At 51.0% G+C, this 20,856-nt stretch overlaps 1 protein-coding gene across 9 annotated transcripts in view; it reads left to right on the top strand.

The window, feature by feature from the left end:
* Positions 1-20,856, top strand: part of GOLGA3 (golgin A3) — a 57,915-nt gene that overhangs the window by 8,562 nt on the left and 28,497 nt on the right. For 5 of the 9 annotated variants that reach the window (XM_054444876.2, XM_054444874.2, XM_063646856.1 and 2 more), the window contains exons 2-8: positions 440-782; positions 4,841-5,113; positions 8,217-8,329; positions 12,101-12,759; positions 13,325-13,436; positions 15,211-15,517; positions 18,169-18,371. In XM_054444876.2, the coding sequence (XP_054300851.1) occupies positions 623-782; positions 4,841-5,113; positions 8,217-8,329; positions 12,101-12,759; positions 13,325-13,436; positions 15,211-15,517; positions 18,169-18,371 (1,827 nt within the window). In that variant the 5' untranslated portion in view covers positions 440-622. Of the gene's footprint in view, positions 1-439; positions 783-1,693; positions 4,471-4,840; positions 5,114-8,216; positions 8,330-12,100; positions 12,760-13,324; positions 13,437-15,210; positions 15,518-18,168; positions 18,372-20,856 lie in introns of those variants that run through there. The other 4 variants (XM_054444879.2, XM_054444882.2, XM_063646858.1 and 1 more) reach the window with 2 other exon arrangements.

The following is a 20,856-nucleotide window of genomic DNA, read 5'->3' as shown; positions in this document are numbered from 1 at the left end:
GGGTTTCACCATGTTGGCCAGGCTGGTCTTGAACTCCTGACCTCAGGTGATCTGCCTGCCTTGGCCTCCCAAAGTGCTGGGATTACAGGCGTGAGCCACCGCGCCTGGCCCAAATTAATTTCAAATAACATTTAAAGCTCAATTGTCCTGTCTGACAGCTACTCCACAGATTCAGAGCTGCGCTATCCCAGCAGAATGTTCTTTAGTTGGCACCGATACAGACATTAAGCTCCTTCAGGAAAGGGCCCAGTGTGGCTGGGTCAGCATTTTAGCCTCAAAACTTAGGATGTTTTGGGTGCTCCAGGATTATTTGCTGAATGAAAAAGTTTGTATTTGTTTCTTGTACGTATGCAAATTGGGAACCAAATGCTAATTTTGTAATTGATACTTGAAATCTGACAAGTTTCATAATATATTTTGTCTCTTTCTCTCTTGTCAGGTATCATGATGTTAGCTGGTTTGACATCAAGCCATTTGTGAGTCATTAGATCTTCTCCTGAAAATGGGAGACACAGTAGGGCCCCTCCCAGGAGCTCTTGGCTGTTGCTGATGGCAGAAACCAAGCTTGTCCAAGGTTCACTTGTAGCCCCACAGCATCAGCTCAGCTGGTGTCGTCCTGACCATGGACGGCGCGTCGGCCGAGCAAGATGGCCTCCAGGAGGACAGATCCCACAGTGGCCCCTCGGCTCTCCCGGAGGCCCCCCTGAAGCCCCTGGGCCCACTGGTGCCACCTGACCAGCAGGATCCACTGGTGCCACGTGACCAACAGGACAAAGCTCAGTGTAAGTTGTCAGGTTCCTCTGTGTGCTGGTCACAGGAGGACCTGGTGTTGAGGGAGGACATGGCATTGAGGGAGGATGTGGCGTTGAGACCACTGTGAGCTTTTCATTTAATTCAAAGTATGTTTTTTGTTTTTGTTTTTTTTTTGAGACGGAGTCTCGCTCTTTCACCCAGGCCAGACTGCAGTGGTGCGATCTCGGCTCACTGCCAGCTCCGCCTCCTGGGTTCATGCCATTCTCCTGCTTCAGCCTCCTGAGTAGCTGGGATTACAGGCACCCGCCACAGTGCCTGGCTGATTTTTTGTATTTTTAGTAGAGATGGGGTTTCACCGTGTTAGCCAAGATGGTCTCGATCTCCTGACCTCGTGATCCGCCCGCCTCACCTCCCAAAGTGCTGGGATTACAGGCGTGAGCCACCGTGCCCGGCCCAAAGTATGTTTTAGTAACTGAATGATGCCACCTTTAGATGAGGTGCATTCCTGCTAAACAGAACTCCATTAAACACATGTGGGGCAGCAGCAGTGTTTCCCTGAAGGGATCTATGGGTCTTTGTCGTGTTCCCTGCCTAGAATTCTACCTTTTTTTTTTTTTTTGAGATGGAGTTTTGCTCTTGTTGCCCAGGCTGGAGTGCAATGGTGAGATCTCGTTTCACCACAACCTCCACCTCCCAGGTTCAAGCAATTCTTCTGCCTCAACCTCCCAAGTAGCTGGGATTACAGGCATCTGCCACCATGCCCAGCTATTTTTTGTATTTTTAGTAGAGATGAGGTTTTTCCATGTTGGTCAGGCTGGCCGTGAACTCCCAACCTCAGGTGATCCGCCCACCTTGGCATCCCAAAATGCTGAGATAACAGGCGTGAGCCTCTGTGCCCAGCCCTTTTTTTTTTTTTTTTTTTTTTTTTTTTTTTGAGACAGTGTCCTGTTCTGTCGCCCAGGCTGGAGTGCAGTGGCGCCATCTCAGCTCACTGCAACCTCCGCCTCCTGGGTTCAAGCAATTCTCCTGCTTCAGCCTCCCGAGTAGCTGGGACTACAGGCACCTGCCACTACGCCCAGCTATTTTTTGTATTTTTAGTAGAGACGGGGTTTCACCATGTTAGCCAGGCTGGTCTCAAACTCCTGATCTCAAATGATCCACCCACCTCAGCCCCTCAAAGTGCTGGGATTACAGGAGTGAGCCACCGTGCCTGGCCGAATTCTCCTTTTTTGATTGGTCAGTTGCCGAATTTGTAATAGCTAGGATTCAAAAGTCATCCAGTAGAGATCTAAGGATTACTGAGCACATTGTTATGTTAGCCCCCTGGGTTATGCATGTGTCAGAGGGAAAGGGTGACTTAGTTATTCACTCAGTTCTCATGCCTCTTCCTGGCCAGGAGGTTCAATACATTAAAACTGTAGACTATAGATGTGCTAATTTACTAGCAGAAATCACAGTTTAATTCCTGTAAAATGATACTCAGCACTTAGGATGGCTTTGCTGGTCCTTGCTACGTCAGCATCAGGGGAGGCAGATAACAACGTAGAGGCCCAAGACCAAGAGTTCTGAGACCCACAGCCATGGAACCTGCTCTTAGATCTGCTGCTCGGGAGCAATGTGCCCTCGAGCAAGATGCTTGATTAATCTCAGCCTCCACCCTTTTTTCTATTTTAAAAATTTTATTACCGTTTTTAGAGTCAGGGTGTTGCTCCATTGAGTAGGCTGAAGTGCAGTGGTGTAATCATAGCTCACGGCAGCCATGAACTCCTGGGCTTAAGCAATCCTCCTGCCTTGGTCTCTGGGGTAGCAGTGACTATAGATGCATGTCAGCATGCCTGGCTGATTTTTTTTTTTTTTTTGAGATAGAGTTTTGCTCTTGTTGCCCAGGCTGCAGTGTAATGGTGTGATCTCGGCTCATCGCAACCTCCGCCTCCCGGGTTCAAGCAATTCTTCTGCCTCAGCCTCCTGAGTAGCTGGGATTACAGGCATGTGCCACCACGCCCGGCTAATTTTGTATTTTTAGTGGAGATGGAGTTTCCATGTTGATCAGGCTGGTCTCCAACTCCCAATCTCTGGTGATCCCCCCGCCTTGGCCTCCCAAAGTGCTGGGATTACAGGCGTGAGACACCGCGCCTGGTTGCCTGGCTCGTTTTAAAAACTTTTTGTAGAAACAGTCTTGCTGTTGCCCAGGCTGTTCTTGAATTCCTGGCCTCGAGTTATCCTTCCACCTCAGCCTCCCAAAGTGGTGGGATTACAGGTGAGAGCCACTGCACCTGGCCAACCTCTTTTGTTGTTGTTGTTTTTTGTTTTTTTGAGAGAGTCTTGCTCTGTCACCAAGGCTGGAGTGCAGTGGCGCGATCTTGGCTCACTGCAACCTCCACCTCCCGAGTTCAAGCGATTCTTCTGCCTTAGACTCCCAAGTAGCTGGGATTATAGACGTGTGCCACCACGCCTGGCTAATTTTTGTCTTTTTAGTAGAGATGGGGTTTCACCATGTTGGCCAGGCTGGTCTTGAACTCCTGACCTCAAATGATCCACCTGGGTCGGCCTCCAAAGTGTTGAGATGACAGGCGTGAGCCACCGCACATGGCCAAGAAACCCATTTTTAATTTGTTTGAGCAAAAAGCAAATTTACTGTCCTGCGTGCACGTGGGATCCGAGGAATGTGACCCGTGTGAGAGGCAGGGGTGTTGCCTCGAGAGCCACCGGAACCAGGGCCAGGACCCCCTGAGGACCCTCCCTCCCCCCTCACATGTCTTGGTTCTTTGACTGTGAACTGGCCCACCCGCCAGTCAGCAGTTAGGGGGCAGGGAAAAGACTGAAAATCACTTCATTGAAAGAAATCTCTCTCTATTCCATTTGATGAGGAGATATGTTTTAGTTTGTGTTGTGGGTAATTTGTATGTAATCATGTTAGTGGGTGAACTGAGGTAACACGTGGGTATAGAATTGTCACCGGTTCAACCCAGACCTTTACCCAGCGGGCTGTCGTCAAGCAGAAGCACAGTTCTGGGCTGTCTCTGCTTCACGGGTGGTGTGATGACATCATCCACCTCTTCGCCTTAGGGTCCTCGCCTTGGAGGATAAGCTTAGGCTTTCAAATGACTCCAAAATCAGCCTTTGTAAATGTGAGGCTGTGACTCTGATTAACACTGCTGTTACCAGTGCCTGCTAGAAAGATTGTCAGCTGTGTTTTAAGTGTTTGTGGTTTTTGCTTGTTTTAAACTGGCGACTTTCGTAAGATTTCTTACTGGTTTTACTTAAATGGAAAGAAAACATTGGCTGGGTGCGGTGGCTCACGCTTGTAATCCCAGCACTCTGGGAGGCCGAGGCGGGTGAGTGGGGAGGAGTTTGAGACCAGGAGTTTGAGACCAGACTGGCCAACATGGTAAAACCCCATCTCTACGAAAAAGACCAAAAATTAGCCAGGCGTGATGGTGGTCGCCTGTAATCCCAGCTACTTGGGAGGCTGAAGCAGGAGAATCGCTTGAGTCTGGTGAGTGGAGCGTGCAGTGAGCTGACCTTGTGCGACTGCACTGGAGGCTGGGGCAGGAGAATCGCTTGAATCCGGTGGGTGGAGGTTGCAATGAGCCGAGATTGTGCGACTGAGCTCCAGCCTGGGCAGCAGAGCGAGACTCCGTCTCAAAAAAAAAGAAGAGGAAATGTTACTGTCGTTACTACATAAACTCTACAGCCAAGAGTGTGGAGGTGTGGAGGGTGAGTTCACCTTAGAGCATGGAGGTGTGGAGGGCGGGTTCACCTTAGAGCGTGGAGGTGTGGAGGGCGGGTTCACCTTAGAGCGTGGAGGTGGGGAGGGCGGGTTCACGTCAGAGTGTGGTGGTGGGGAGGGCGGGTTCACCTTACAGGGAGGACGTGGACACCGGAGGGGCTGTGGGCCTTATCCTGGCCACCCCACCTGTGGGACGGGGCCCGTGGGCTGCTCCTCTCAGAGTGAAGTCTTTGTGGGATGAGAAAGTGCTGTGCTCATGGTCTGGATCCTCTTCTCTCCTACTCCAGCTGCGTGTCTGAAAAGTGACGTCACCTTGTTGGTAAAGCCATGGTGGTCCAGCCTGCTCTGTCTTTCCAGGTGCTGAGGTAAACAGAGCTTCCACGGAAGGAGAAAGCCCGGATGGACCTGGCCAGGGAGGCCTCTGTCAGAACGGGCCAACGCCACCCTTCCCAGACCCTCCGTCGTCTCTCGATCCCACCACAAGCCCAGTGGGCCCTGATGCCTCTCCAGGTGTGGCTGGTTTCCATGACAACCTAAGGAAGTCTCAGGGAACTAGTGCTGAGGGCAGTGTTAGAAAAGAAGCTTTGCAGTCTCTCAGACTCAGTCTTCCTATGCAAGAAACGCAACTGTGTAAGCATCCGTTACCCCACTTTTCCCACCCTCCACGTCCGCGTCGCTCAGCCCCTTGGGAGCAGGTGCCCTGCGCACTCGCTGTCTGAGCCGTTGTGTGCCTGTGCCTGCTATGTGCCATCCGAGTCCCACGTGGGGCCGTGTGTTTAGCAAGGAGAGCTTCAAGTTAGAGAGTGAAGATGCAGGTGGAGTCAAGGCTCTGCTACGGTCTGACTGGCAGCAGTGCTGACGCTTTTGCATTAAAGGCCAGCCTGCATGTCCTGTGTCACCCAGGTGCTTGGTAAGCAGTCCGTGGGCATCCAGTCTGTTGTTTTTTTTTTTTTGAGACAGAGTCTTGCTCTTTCGCCCAGGCTGGACTGCAGTGGCGCTATCTCGGCTCACTGCAAGCTCCGCCTCCTGGGTTCATGCCATTCTCCTGCCTCAGCCTCCCGAGTAGCTGGGACTACAGGCGCCCGCCACCAGAGCTGGCTAATTTTTTGTATTTTTAGTAGAGACAGGGTTTCACTGTGTTAGCCAAGATGGTCTCGATCTCCTGACCTCATGATCCCCCCTCCCTCGGCCTCCCAAAGTGTCGGGATTGCAGGCATGAGCCACCGCGCCCGGCCTGTTTTGTTTTTTAATTAGAGTCAAGATCTTGCTCTGTCGCCCAGGCTGCAGTCCAGTGGCAGAGTCAGAGCTCACTGTAGCCTCTGCCTCCCAGGTTCAAGGGATCTTCCTGCCTCTGCCGTCAAGTAGCTGGGACCACAGGTGCATGCCACCTTACCTGGCTAATTTTAATTTTTTTTTTTTTTTTATAGAAACGGGGTCTCACCATGTTTCCCAGGCTGGTCTTGAACTCCTGGGCTCAAGTGATCGTCATACCTCGGCCACCCAAAATGCTGGGGTTATAGGCGTGAGCCACTGTGCCTGGCCTGCAGTATATTTTTAAAACTTTCTTAAAACTAAATAACAACAACAACAAAAAACTCCCACATTAACTGAAATCAAACTGCATTTCACATGTGTTTATTTGAAACAATTCTGAAAACTCGCTGCCAGCATTTAAGTTGAGAAGTAGCATGTAAAAAAGTCTAGATTCCTGATTTTTTTTCAACTTAGTTTATTTACTTTTGGGGTGCTGAAGTTACAGATGTGTGAGCTCTGGCCCAGGTGCCTGTGGCAGCAGTGCTGGGTCTGCGGGCACACCTTTGCGGGATGCCCCTGGTCACCTGTTCCTGCTGGCGCCTGGCCCTGAGCCTATCTCCTGCATCAGTGTTCGGTTGAAACCCTGCTTATTTTGCCGACTTATATAAATATCTGCCTGGTGGCCATAGGCCTGAATTTGCCACTTACGGTCTAGCCATCTGGACCACTTTGCCTTGTGAAAAGGACTAGAGATCTTTTCAGTGATCAAATGTATAAACTAACAATGGTATATTTACAGTGAAATTCTTGGTGACTGCTCAGATGTTAGGGATTATTTAGGACAGTAGCTGCTCATTTCAGCATCCATGTGTAAGGAGGGTGCCATGGGTAAAGCGTTGCTGTGTGATTACGCTTTCCTACTCTGGTCGGCACCCAGGCCGTCGGGCCATGTCTGCTGATGGCTTAGGAAGGACGAGGCCACACACTCAGCCCTGAGAAGTGGAGCCCTGGGTTTGTAACTATAACACGTTGGCACATACCATGCAACCCTTTTATCACCCAAAATGAAAGGTCTGGGTTTTAGATATTTTAAATTCTGGTTTTGGCTAAAAAGTTGTAAATTTTCACCTCCTGTCCCAGAGCATGACCTCGGATTGGAGTCTTGTCTGTCTGGAAACTGAGGTAACCCGCCCCCAGCCCTGGAGGGCGGAGCCTGTGCAGCATTTACTCTGCAGTGAGGCCTGGCGCCAGGCTTCAGCCATTTGAGTACCGCCAGAGCCTTATCGAAATGTGACTTGTTACTGCAGGAGCTGAGATGAGCTGTGCATCAAAGCGGACCCCAAATGTAACTGAGCAAAGAAATGTACTCGGGGTCTCGTGACCCCACGACGGCTGAGCTCCTGTGGCTGGGTACTGCCTGTAACTCCATGGTACCGGCTTTTCACATGCTCCTCCCAACGGGGTCACGAGAACCTGCTGTGAAGCCAGGGCAAGTTACAGCGTGGTGAGAGCTGAGCCTGCCTCAGAGTGCTCGGCATGGCTCCAGCTTTGAACCCAGTTCTTTCTGTTGTTAAAAGGCACTTGCTGCCGGGCACAGTGGCTCACGCCCGTAATCCCAGCACTTTGAGAGGCCGAGGCGGGCGGATCACCTCAGGTCGGGAGTTGGAGACCAGCCTGACCAACATGGAGAAACCCTGTCTCTACTAAAAATACAAAAGTAGTCAGGCGTGGTGTTGCACGCCTGTAATCCCACCTACTCAGGAGGCTGAGGCAGGAGAATCGCTTGAACCCAGGAGGCAGAAGTTGCGGTGAGCCGAGATCGCACCATTGCACTCCAGCCTGGGCAACAAGAATGAAACTCCATCTCAAAAAAAAAAAAAGGCCAGGCGCAGTGGCTTACGCCTGTAATCCCACCACTTTGGGAGGCCAAGGCGGGTGGATCATGCGGTCAGGAGATCGAGACCATCCTGGCTAACATGGTGAAACCCCGTCTCTACTAAAAATACAAAAAATTAGCCAGGCGTGGTGGCAGGTGCCTGTAGTCCCAGCTACTTGGGAGGCTGAGGCAGGAGAATGGTGTGAACCTGGGAGGCGGAGGTTGCAGTGAGCCAAGATCATGCCACTGCACTCCATCCTGGGCAACAGAGTGAGACTCCATCTCAAAAAAAAAAAAAAAAGGCACTTGCTGCTGTTTCCTGTTTTACCAGGGGAATGCCCCAGGCGGGGTGTACTCATCATGGGATCACAGACTCAGTGCCTGGCCACTGTGTCTCCTGTGAGGTAGATCCCGCCTGTGGTCAGTGTCCGGGGCTCACAGTTCTCTCTTGATCTAGAAATTGTCCTTCCAAACAAGATGGCTGTGCATTGTTTAGGTGTAAAATATATGGGTAATTAAGTACAAAATGACCAAGTTCTTGTGCCTGATTGTTCTGCGTCCTGGTATTTTATGAGTTTCCAAATTGCCATTTTCCCACTGCAGGCTCTACAGATTCTCCCCTGCCCCTGGAGAAGGAGGAGCAGGTCCGACTTCAGGCTCGGAAGTGGCTGGAAGAGCAGCTCAAACAGTACAGGGTGAAGCGCCAGCAGGAGAGGGTGAGTCTCCCTCTCCCGAACAAGCTCATGGAAAGCTTCCTGTGCCAGAGACAACTGTTGGTCCCACATAACCCGGGGACCTGCCATTGGCTTCTCTGAGCTGCCATGGGCTCGGGCCTTCTTTTGCAACAAGCACATTTTATTTCTAAATCTGCCAGTTGAAAAGCAAAGAAAGCAAACACAGGTGACCTCAGAGATACTGTGGGTTCAGTTCTGGACCACCACAAAAATGTAAACATTGCAATAAAGCAAGTCCTACAGTATTTTTGGTTTCCTAGTGCATAAAGAAGTTATGTGTATACGCTACTGTAGTTTACTAAGTGTGCAGTAGCACTGTGTCTAAATAAAAATGATGTACCCACATTAATTTGACAATGCTTTATTACTAAAAAGTGCTAACGATCATCTGAGCCTTCAGCAAGTCGTAATCTCTTTGCTGTTGGAGCATCTTGCCTCAAGTTTGATGGCTGCTGACTGATCAGGGTGGTGGTTGCTGAAGGTTGGGCTGTGGTAATTTCTTAAAACTGCACTAAAGTTTACCATATCTTACAAAAGATGTCTCTGTGACATGCAGTGCTATTTGATGGCATTTTACCCATTCAAGTTTTATCCTGAGATTGCAGCAATTCAATCACGTCTTCAGGCTCCACCTCTAATACTAGTTCTCTTGCTGTTTCCACCACATCTGCAGTCAAGTTCTCCACAGAAGTATTGAATCCCTCAAAGTTGTCTATGAGGGTGGAAATCAGTTTCTTCCACACTCCTGTTAATGTTAATATTTTGACCCCTCAACCCATGAATCATGAATCTTGAATGTTTTTAATGGCATCTAGAATGGTGAGTCCTTTCCAGAAGGTTTTCAGTTTACTTTGCCCAGATCCATGAGAGGAATCACTATGACTATGGCAGTTGTACCCTTACAAAAGGTATTTCTTAAGTAATAAGACTTGAAAGTCAAAAGTAGTCCTTGATCCATGGGCTGCAGAAGGGATGTTGTGTCTGCAGGCAGGAAAGCAACATTCACCTCCTTGTACATCTCCCATCAGAGCTCTTAGGTGATCTGGCGTATTGTCAATGAGCAGTTAAAAAAAAAAAAAAAAAAAAAAAATATATATATATATATATATATATGTATGTATGTATTTTGAGACAGAATCTCGCTTTGTCACCCAAGCAGGTGTGTAGTGGTGCAATCTTGGCCCACTGCAACCTCTGTCTCCCGAGTTCAAGCGATTCTCCAGCCTCAGCCTCCTGAGTAACTGGGATTAAAAGCGCGTGCCACCACGCCCGGCTACTTTTATTTATTTATTTATTTTTTTTTTTTTTTTGAGAGACGGAATCTCACTCTGTTGCCCAGGCTGGAGCGATCTCGGTTCACTGCAACCTCCACCTCCCAGGTTCCAGTGATTCTCTGCCTCAGCCTCCTGAGTAGCTGGGACTACAGGCACCCACCACCGCACCCAGCCTGTGTCATGTTTCAAAAGGATCTCTTCAGTAGAAGAAGATCAATAAAATCACCAGTGTGTTCTTATACCTTTAAGGTTATGTTTTTAAATACTTTAATCTGGCTGGGTGCAGTGGCTCTCACACCTATAATCCCAGCACTATGGGAGGGCGGGGCGGGCGGATTGCTTGAGGTCAGGAGTTTGAGACCAGCCTGGCCAACATGGAGAAACCCCGTCTCTACTAAAAATACGAAAAATTAGCCGGATATGGTGGCACACCCCTGTAGTCCTAGCTACTCAGGAGGCTGAGACAGGAGAATCACTTGAACCCAGGAGGCAGAGGTTGCAGTGAGCCAAGATCACACCACTGCACTCCAGCCTGGGTCTATCTTAAAATAAATAAATAAAAACGCAAGTATGAAAAATCAAGAGTTATCCTAGCAGTTATAAGATTAGTGGGAAATATAACATTTATAACAACAAAAAGGATAAACTGAGAAGTAAGTTAGAAGGGCCGCAGAGGGCCTGGGTTCTAGATGGGGGTGGGGTAGCTGCTCTGTTGAGGGGCATGCATGTAGGGTCCAGCTCCACAGGATCGGTGGGTTTTCTCCCCGTGTGCGGAGATGAGAGAGTGTAGAAATAAAGACACAAGACAAAGAGATAAAAGACAGCTGGGCCTGGGGGACCATTACCACCAAGACGTGGAGACCGGTAGTGGCCCCGAATGTCTGGCTGTGCTGTTATTTATTGGATACAAAGCAAAAGGGGCAGGGTAAAGAGTGTGAGTCATCTCCAATGATAGGTAAGGTCACGTGGGTCACGTGTCCACTGGACAGGGGGCCCTCCCCTGCCTGGCAGCTGAGGCAGAGAGAGAGAGAGAGGGAGAGAGAGAGACAGCCTACGCCATTATTTCTGCATATCAGAGACTTTTAGTACTTTCACTAATTTTGCTACTGTTATCTAAAAGGCAGAGCCAGGTGTACAGGATGGAACATGAAGGCAGACTAGGAGCGTGACCACTGAAGCACAGCATCGCAGGGAGATGGTTAGGCCTCTGGATAACTGCGGGTGTGCCTGACTGATGTCAGGCCCTCCACAAGAGGTGGAGGAGTAGAGTCTTCTCTAAACTTCCCCGGGGAAAGGGAGAGTCCCTTTCCCGCTCTGCTAAGTAGCGGGTGTTGTTCTTTGACACTGACGCTACCGCTAGACCACGGTCCGCCTGGCAACGGGCATCTTCCCAGACACTGGCGTCACCACTAGACCCAGGAGCCCTCTGGTAGCCCTGTCCGGGCATAACAGAAGGCTCGCACTCTTGTCTTCTGGTCACTCCTCACTATGTCTCCTCAGCTCCTGTCTCTGTATGGCCTGGCTTTTCCTAGGTTATGATTATAGGGCGAGGATTATTATAATATTGGAATAAAGAGTAATTGCTACAAACTAATGATTAATGATATTCGTATATAATCATGTCTATGATCTAGATCTAGTATAACTATTCTTATTTTATATATTTTGTTACACTGGAACAGCTCGTGCCCTCAGTCTCTTGCCTCGGCATCTGGGTGGCTTGCTGCCCACACGTGCAAGCGGATGTGGGCAGACGGAGGAAATTATGGATTTAAGGTGGTTCTAGTTCAACAGAATGTTCTTCCTTTTTGAAGAAATTTTTTTTTAATTTTTGTTTTTTGGAGACAGGGTCTCACTCTGTCACCCAGGCTGGAGTGCAGTGGCATGATCTCGGCTCATTACAACCTCCGCCTCCTGGGTTCAAGCGATTCTCCTGCCTCATCCTCCCAAGTAGCTGAGATTACAGGTGGCTCATTTTTTTGTATTTTTAGTAGAGACGGGGGTTTCAACATGTTGGCCAGCCTGGTCTTGAACTCCAGACCTCAAATGATCTGCCCGCCTCAGCCTCCCAAAGTACTGGGATTACAGGTGTGAGCCACTGCGCCCGGCCTTGAAGAAAATTTCTGTTTATCCAAAAAAATAAAATAAACTGGACAGTAGCCAGGAAAGTTCTGTTGAGGAAGTCTGATGAGGAGGTACTTGCTGGGATGTGTTTTAAACGTTTTGAGGTCACGGTCACTGAAGAGTGTGCTTTAGACCAGAGGTGGTCATGCTGGTCAGTAGAGTGGGGCCTTGCAGCAGTGAGACCACCACGGATCAGAGGCCTGGCCGCACCCTGTGTGGTGAGGGCCTGGGGAGGTGGTGCTCTCTGGTTGTCAGCGGAGGGAGTAGTGATCGGTGCCACCTTTCTGAATGGCAATTTTAAGAATGCTGCTTGTGGATTTTAAATGTAATTGTCGTACTTTTGTTTTCTTCTCAGTCCAGTCAACCTGCAACCAAAACGAGACTTTTTAGCACGCTTGATCCTGAGCTCATGTTAAACCCAGAAAACTTACCAAGGGCCAGTACCCTGGCTATGACAAAAGAATATTCCTTCCTGCGCACCAGTGTCCCTCGGGGGCCTAAGGTGGGCAGCCTGGGGCTTCTAGCACATCCTAGGGAGAAAAAAAGTTCCAAATCAAGCAAAATCCGGTCTCTGGCCGATTACAGAACTGAAGATTCAAATGCGGGGAATTCCGGGGGAAATGTCCCGGCTCCCGATTCTACCAAGGGTTCCCTGAAGCAGAACAGAAGCAGCGCGGCGTCCGTTGTGTCTGAGATCAGCCTGTCCCCCAACACTGACGACCGTCTGGAGAACACCTCCCTGGCTGGAGACAGCGTGTCTGAGGTGGATGGAAATGACAGTGACAGCTCATCGTACAGCAGCGCCTCCACCCGAGGGACCTATGGCCTCCTGTCAAAGACGGTGGGCACGCAGGACACCCCCTATATGGTCAACGGCCAGGAGATTCCTGCGGATACCCTGGGCCAGTTCCCCTCGATTAAGGACGTCCTCCAGGCCGCAGCCGCTGAGCACCAAGACCAGGGGCAGGAGGTCAACGGGGAGGTGCGGAGTCGGAGAGACAGCATCTGCAGCAGGTGGTGGGGACAGCAGAGGTGGGCGGGGTGGGTGGAGGTGGGTGGGGCCAACAGAGGGGGGTGTGGGGCGGTAGCAGAGGTGGGTGGGGCCGACAGAGGGGGCAGGGTGGGCAGAGGGCCTGGCCTGAGACGTTGCTTCCAGGGCCCACGGCTCTCCGCACTGGAACAGGCGATACATAGCTTTTCTTCCTGATTCTATCCTTGGTCTTGACATGAACATTTAATTCATAACAAGTCTGCTGCTTTTTAGGCAGTAGAATTAGATCAGCAATGGTCTGTGTTATTAAAATATCCAGTCTCCCGTTTACATAGACTTGTCACTAAGCTGCACGACGCTTGCATGTCTCATGTTTCCGGAACAGTTCCCACTGCGTAAGGTGCCGACTGTTGGCAGGAATGTTCATCCGTGCATTCATGCAAGCCTTAGCTCTCTACTTAAATCTCTTACTTAATTTTAAAAAATTGGGAGAGAGCAGCAGGGGTGTGTGGAATTCGGAGAATGTGGAGGAGTGTGAAGGAAAATAAGGATGGTTTGCACAGGCCTGACCCGTGCCTTTGTCCCCAGCGCGTCCTTGGAGAGCTCTGCAGCAGAAACACAGGAGGAGATGCTGCAGGTGCTCAAAGAGAAAATGCGACTCGAAGGACAGCTGGAAGCCTTGTCACTGGAGGCGAGTCAGGTAACGGACGTTCGACTGACATCTTAGTGTGCGGCGAAGTCGGAAGGCATGTGTGGCTCCTCTCTTGGGTGTGAGGTTTCACAGATGTCGTTGGGAATCAGCTGCCGCAGCATGTGTGGCAGCCAAGCGTTCTGCATCTTTACATTTTTTGTATACTTCTCAGCCTTAGAAAGAGGTGTGAGTTTTCTGCCTCATTGTGCATGGGTGCGTTTCTCCCTGCGTCTCTACCAGAATATTTCCTAGATGTTAGGTGTCTCACAGTCCATAAGAGTCAAATTCTCTTGGTGGGTTGCAGCTTTTTCTGGCATGGTGAACCTTTTTTCTTTGTAGTGATTTCTGCTTTTTCTGATACTAGTTTTGCTGCATCCAAGAAAGCTGCACACGCTTGGTTAGCATGTGCCAGAAATATCATTCTCCATCCCTTATTTCAGCTCTCCTTTGTCATTTTGTTGTGTGTACTTTATCCATAGTGAAGAGTTAGGTATTTATCTTCTGTCGACAGTTGAGTAAATCTGTTCAGTGGGGTTCAGCTGTCCGCTTCTGGCGTGGGAGCGTGAGAATGCACCCAGGCCCTGAGGTGACACAGCTGAGGGAGCCTCCTGCAGCGAGCGAGGCTGCAGAGCAGGGCCGGAGCTGCTCACAGTGCCAGGAGCTTGCCTTTCTAAATGCACGCCTCATGTCGAAGATGGTTTTCTCATACAACATGGCCTTTGGACACAAACCAACCAGTTTGTGACACCTAAAGCTGTGTCTACAGAAGAGGTGATTTCGGCTGTTTTGAGGCTAATTCTGGTTGTATGGTCGTCACTTCTCCAGTGTTACAATATGAGCCTCCCACCGTCGGATGCATTTCCCCTCCTCTGTGTAGCCACTCTCTCGAACGGTGGCTTGCTGTCAGTGCACTTTGTCTTCTTATCCTCCTGGGATCACTGATTGGTCCTTCGGTTGCATCCACACCAAGATTGTGAGGGTTGTTTCAGGTGTGGTGGTTGCTGCCCCTTGCTCTAGGGTCTCCTGGAGTTTGTGGAGTTCCTTGATTGCTTTGGGTGTTTGTTGTCTTGGTGATGTGTGAACTGGATCCCTGCCCCTGTAGGCCTTAGCATGGGGGCAGGTGGTGGGGCAGTTTCCTCTGGTGATTCTCTGCTGCTCCTGACAGCACTGCCGTGGCCACTCAGGACTGTGCTGTGTCCCGTGGCTCTGGCTGGAGCCGCACTTAGGAGGCAGCCACCTTTCCCTGCCTGCGTTTTTTGCCCATTTCCCCCCAGATACGAATCCGCTTTTAATCTCTCGGGTCCCTCTACACGTCTGGCATTCTGTGTGTGTGCGCATACGTGTGCACCCATGTACATGTTTGGTGTTTTGAACACGTTTCCAGTGTCCTCGCAGGAGACGGGTGCTTCCCCAGCCCTGCCCTAGCGCTGCCCTGTGCAGGTGCAGTTGGGCCCAAAACCAGTGCAGGCTCCGTGTGCGTCCTGGGCCTGTTTGGAAAGTCGCCTTTTTCTGGGATGGCTGTGCTGGGAGAGCACCTGGGGGTCTCGGGCCAGGGTCCCCTGTCAGGCCCTGGGAGAGCACCTGGGGGTCTCAGGGTCCCCTGTCAGGCCCCGGGAGAGCAGCTGGGGGTCTTGGGGTCCCCTGTCAGGCCCTGGGAGAGCACCTGGGGGTCTCGGGGTCCCCTGTCAGGCCCTGACTGACTCGCCAGTTGTGTTCCTGTTAATACACTGGACGGAAGTGACTCGTTTTCTGAAAGTCACTGTTGTTGTTGGGATCTTTTCAGGCACTTAAAGAGAAGGCTGAGCTGCAGGCCCAGCTGGCCGCCCTCAGCACGAAGCTGCAGGCACAGGTGGAGTGCAGCCACAGCAGCCAGCAGCGGCAGGATTCGCTGAGCTCAGAGGTGGACACCTTGAAGCAGTCGTGCTGGGACCTGGAGCGAGCCATGACCGACCTGCAGAACATGCTGGAGGCAAAAAATGCCAGCCTGGCGTCGTCCAACAATGACTTGCAGGTGGCCGAGGAGCAGTACCAGAGGCTTATGGCCAAGGTAGAGGACATGCAGAGGAGCATGCTCAGCAAGGACAACACAGGTGAGGCTGGCCCTGGCCCTCCCCTCCCCCTCCCTGTCTGGTCCCTGCTGCTCCCTCCTCCCTCCTCGACTGGTCCCCACCATGCCCTCCTCCCTGGTGCTGACAGCTCTGTTGGCATGTGACTGTGACTGTGCCTGTGAGGGTTGCATTGGTTTATAAATTACACATAAGGAGGCTGTTTTTCTAAAGGAAATACAAGTTTTAGTTGAACTTGTGGAATTGTGTACATTTTGCGTGCACATCCAGAGGAATGAATTAGGTCTTGGAGATTGACCTTAGACCCTGGAGTATCTGCAGTGATCATTTCCACGCATCATGCCTCAAAAGTCCAGTGTTATTTGGGAGTGTAGAGCTGCCCACTTATTCCACAGAATTGCAGATTCCATTTAAAATATCCAAGAACAGCTCCTTGACTGTCCGTCTGGCAACCTCTTCTCCCTGGATGCAGTGCGTCAGTCCAGCTGCCTCCCTATAGGGCTCGCCCAGAGAGTACAAGTAGGGCAGTGGATCGCGGAAGCCACGGCGGGCTTCCATGTGGCTTGGCAGCACGCCTTTCGCCCCCTCAGTCCCCGCCCGGGCCAGTCCCAGAGCCCACACTCCAGTGCCCAGCAGGCACGGAGAAGACTCTGGTTGGCCTGCTCAGAGCAAGCATGAACAGGAGTGGGAAGGAGAGGGCAAAGGAGGGTGGGAAGATTGAAGACAAAGCCCGAGGGGTGTAGAGTGACCCGGGTCCAGAGTCCTCCTAGGGAGGCCGCTTGGTGGGCTCATCTCTCAGGACTTGGGATCGCCTGAGCGAGGGGGCCCTGGTGCAGCTGCCGTGAGGGCTGACTCCACGTGCGCCGGTCCGCCCATGAGGCTATGAGACTGGGTCTCGGATCTGATGACACAGAGGAAGATGACAAGCTGGCGTCACAGAGGCTGTGTTCTAACTAGGAAAGAGAAAGCCGGCCGAGAGGCAGTAATACTCTTGGAATCGCTTTAATATTTTAGTCCTTGAGCATTTCGTGATACCCAATCCCTTAGGAAAAACCATGAAACCCAAAAAGTTCTCAACACTAAAGTAGTTTTGGGGCCCTGTGGGTTGCCGCGCTTCACTTGACCAGTGATCGAGGGGCGGCAAAACCAACCTGAACTTTGGTGAGGCCGCCCAGTCCTGACTGGTGGGTTTAAGTTGGAATTAGCCACACAGATACCCTTGCTGTTTGTTGATGGCTGGTAGACATCGTTGGGTCGAAGACAGAGCCTTGGCGTCCATGACAATTTTCACAGATTTCCTAAGTGTGAATTTGCCGACTTGATTAAATTTGTTTGAACCCCAAACTCAGTATTCATGGACACGTGTGGAGCAGCAGAGTTCGTGAGTCATCCTAGGTGCCTGCTGAGGAGGACAGGATGCTCTGCCTGCCTTTGTGCTCAGCCCGGGCCCAGGCAGGAGTTCTTTCCAGGGCCGTGTTTACATGTTTGTGCTTTTGGGGGTAACTTTGCAGTTAAAGATGGCCCCAAACACTGTCTAGTGTTTTTTGTTGTTGTCGTTGTTTTGTTTTGTTTTTGAGACGGAGTTTCACTCTTGTTGCCGAGGCTGGAGTGCAATGGCGCGATCTTGGCTCACCGCAACCTCCGCCTCCCAGGTTCAAGCGATTCTCCTGCCTCAGCCTCCCTAGTAGCTGGTATTACAGGCGTCTGCCACCACGCCCAGCTAATTTTGTATTTTTATTAGAGACAGGGTTTCTCCATGTTGGCCAGGCTGGTCTCGAACTCCCGACCTCAGGTGATCCGCCCGCCTCAGCCTCCCAAAGTGCTGGGATTACAGGCGTGAGCCACTGTGCCCGGCCAACACTGTCTAGTGTTTTTAAACACAGAGAGGATGTGAGGTATTTCATGGAGAAGATGTACTTCATTTTTTTCTTTTGGTTTATTTTTTTCAATTCATCCTGTTTCTATTTTTTTAAATTTTATTTTTGTTTTTAAAAATTCATTTGTCTTTGAGATGGGTTGCTCTGTTGCCCAGGCTGGAGTGCAGCAGTGCAGTTGTGGCTCACTGCAGCCTCAAACTCCTGGGCTCATGGGATCCGCCCGCCTCAGCCTCCCAAGTGGCTGGGACCACAGGTGCATGCCACTCCGCCTGGCTAATTTTTTTTTTTTGGTGGGGGGGATCTCGCTGTGTTGCCCAGGCTGGTCTGGATCTCCTGGGCGTGCACCCCTGTGCCCCCTGCACCCCCATGCCCCCTTCACCCCCATGCCCCCTTCACCCCCATGCCCTGCCACTGTTATTTCCTAGAGAATCTTTGCTCAGGCTTGTTGGCTGAGTTGCTGTTGGCCGTGAGCTCAGTGTGAATGAATCAACGCTATGTATTGAATCGGTGTCGCAAATGGAAACACTAAGCAGAGTTTATGTGTTGATGAGCTGGTGAAGATGCTGTGAGCAGAGGCCTGCAGGAACCTCACCCTGCATTTCTGCCAGGAGCAGCATCTCTCAGCGCCCACTAATGCTGTGTTCACGGCGACTTCATGGAGTCGGCGACGGGGAGTAACCGGAACTGACTCATTCTTGGTCTCCCCTGAGAGTCCCGCCTTGTGTCCTGCACGCGCGGAGCTGCGGACTCCACCGTTGGCCATCGCTGGCCTGAGCCGCTGTGCTTGCCCCATTTCAGTGCACGACCTGCGACAGCAGATGACAGCCTTGCAGAGCCAGCTTCAGCAGGTGCAGCTGGAGCGGGCGACGCTGACCAGCAAGCTGAAGGCGTCGCAGGCGGAGATCTCGTCCCTGCAAAGTGTCCGGCAGTGGTACCAGCAGCAGCTCGCCCTGGCACAGGAGGCCCGCGTCAGGCTGCAGGGTGAGATGGCCCACATCCAGGTACGGTCCCCATCTACCTTCCAGGGCAGGTCACGCTTCTTATCTTGGTGTAGAACAGTGCTTTTTCCGAAGATTTTTCTGTTTTTAGAGTTCACGGACATGTTTTTGTTTTTAACCTGCTGTCTAGCCCACCCCGTGTCTCATGTAGGACGTGTCCTATGCAGGACGTGTCCCATGGGCCCCCCCATGACCTTCTGACATGGGAGTCCCACAGCAGCCTCTGCCAGCATTTTCAGTTCCAAAGCCTCTCTTGCTGGGCACGGTGGCACATGCCTGTGAGTCCCCATCTGCCTGGGTCTTGGGACCCTCCCACCTCAGCTTCCCCACTCTGCTGTGATGTCTCACAGGCATGGGTTCTCTTCCCCGGAAGTGGGGTTCTCTTCTTGGTTGGAGCTTTGCCTTTCCCTGCTGCCTGAGCCCTCAGTGATACACAGGGACCACGTCTTCCCAGCAGGCCTTGCATTTTCTACATCCTGAGCCCTCAGTGATACACGGGGACCACGTCTTCCCAGCAGGCCTTGCATTTTCTATGTCCTGTCGGAAAACACTTTCCTCTCCCATCCACTCGTTAGCGGGCACAGCCCATGTCCAGCTTGGTCCCACATGTGTGGGAGCGTGTGTCCGTCCAGGCCTCCGCCTCGGCCCACAGCAACTGCTTCGTGTGCGGGAGACGCCCGGACCGACAGGTGAATGGTTCGAGTGCACCTCGATCCGAGTCTCAGCACCTAGGCTAATTAGGATGACTTCAGAGATGCTGAAGAGTACCTTTGGTCAGCCTCAGTCTTTTTGTTTTTGGATTTTTTCGAGACTGTGTCTCACTCCGTCACCCAAGCTGGAGAGCAGTGGTGCGATCTCAGCTCACTGCAGCCTTAACCTCTCAGACAAGCGATTCTCCTACCTCAGCCTCTTAACTAGCTGAGATCACAGGCATGTGCCACCATGCCCGGCTAAGTTTTGTATTTTTTGTAGAGACAGGGTTTTGCCATGTTGCCCAGGCTGGCCTCGAACTCCTGGGCTCAAGTGATGCCTGCCTCAGCCTCCCAAAGTGTTGGGATTACAGGCGTGAGCCACCACACCTGGCCTGTTATTTTTTTTAATTAGCTGTGGAATTTTTTTTTCCCAGATAAAATACTATAATTTTATTAAAATTTTATTTCTCAAGAGGGGAATGTGAAATACTAATTCTACCAAATGTTCCTTTTACATCTAGAGTTACAGATATACACAATAGAAGTTTTCTTCAATTTGTGTTACTTTTTTGTTTGTTTTGAGATGGAGTCTTGCTCTGTCTCCCAGGCTGGAGTACAGTGGTGTGATCTCGGCTCACTGCAACCTCTGTCTCCTGGGTTCAAGTGATTCTCCTGCCTCAGCCTCCCGAGTAGCTGGAATTACAGGCACCCGCCACCCTGCCCAGCTGATTTTTGTGTTTTTAGTAGAGACGGGGTTTCACCATACTGGCCAAGCTCGTCTCGAACTCCTGACCTTGTGATCCGCCTTCCTCAGCCTCCCAAAGTGCTGGGATTACAGGCGTGAGCCACCACACTCGACCTATTACATATTTTTTAAGCCAAAGAACAATATGGAAAAGCATTTGTTCTACTTACAACATAACTTGGAAACAAATCAGTATACAAATTAATACACTTTTTTAAAGCTGCAGTGTATTTATATGAGGTAGTATTTAAAGACGTAGGCCAAGCCAGGTGTATTTTAGAAGTATAGTTTGGGCCAGGTGCAGTAGCTCATGCCTGTAATCCCAGCACTTCGGGAGGCGGAGGTGGGCCAGTCACTTGAGGCCAGGAGTTCAAGACCAGCCTGGCTAACATGGCGAAACCCCATCTCTACTAAAAATGCAAAAGTTAGCCAGGTGTGGTGGTGAGTGGCTGTAGTCCCAGCTACTTGGGAGGCTGAGGCATGAGACGTGCTTGAATCCAGGATGCAGAGGTTGTAGTGAGCCGAGATTGCGCCACTGCACTCCACACTTCAGCCTGGGCAACAGAGCCAGACTTTGTCTCAAAAAAAAACCAACAACCAGGAAGTGTGGTGGTATAGCCTGGACAACAAAAAGAGAGGAAGCTTCAAAGCAATGGTGGCTCCAGAGCCCTATCTGCTTCTTTTTCGGAGACAGGGTCTTGCCCTGTCACCCAGGCTGCTGGAATTCAGTGTTACCATCATAGCTCCCTGCAGCCTTGACCTCTTGGGCTCAAACAGTCCTCCTGCCTCAGCCCCCCAAGTAGCTGGGACGTAGGTGAACACCATCACACCTGGCTAATCGTTCAAAACTTTTATGTAAGAACAGGGTCTCGCTATGTTGCCTCAACAGGTTTTGAACTCCTGGGCTCAAGCGATCCTCCCGCCTCAGCCTCCCAGCGTGCTGGGATTACAGGATGAATCACTGCCAGGGCCTCACTGCTTTTTCCAAATACCTTTGGAACCCAGGTTCAGCATTCCTTAATCAGAGTTTTTAATACATTTTTTTGGTCCC

This window comes from Pongo pygmaeus, chromosome 10, assembly GCF_028885625.2.
Source record: "Pongo pygmaeus isolate AG05252 chromosome 10, NHGRI_mPonPyg2-v2.0_pri, whole genome shotgun sequence".
NCBI lineage: Eukaryota > Metazoa > Chordata > Mammalia > Primates > Hominidae > Pongo > Pongo pygmaeus.
The sequence above is the reverse complement of the archived record's forward strand: the minus strand, read 5'-3'. Positions and strand labels throughout refer to the sequence as shown.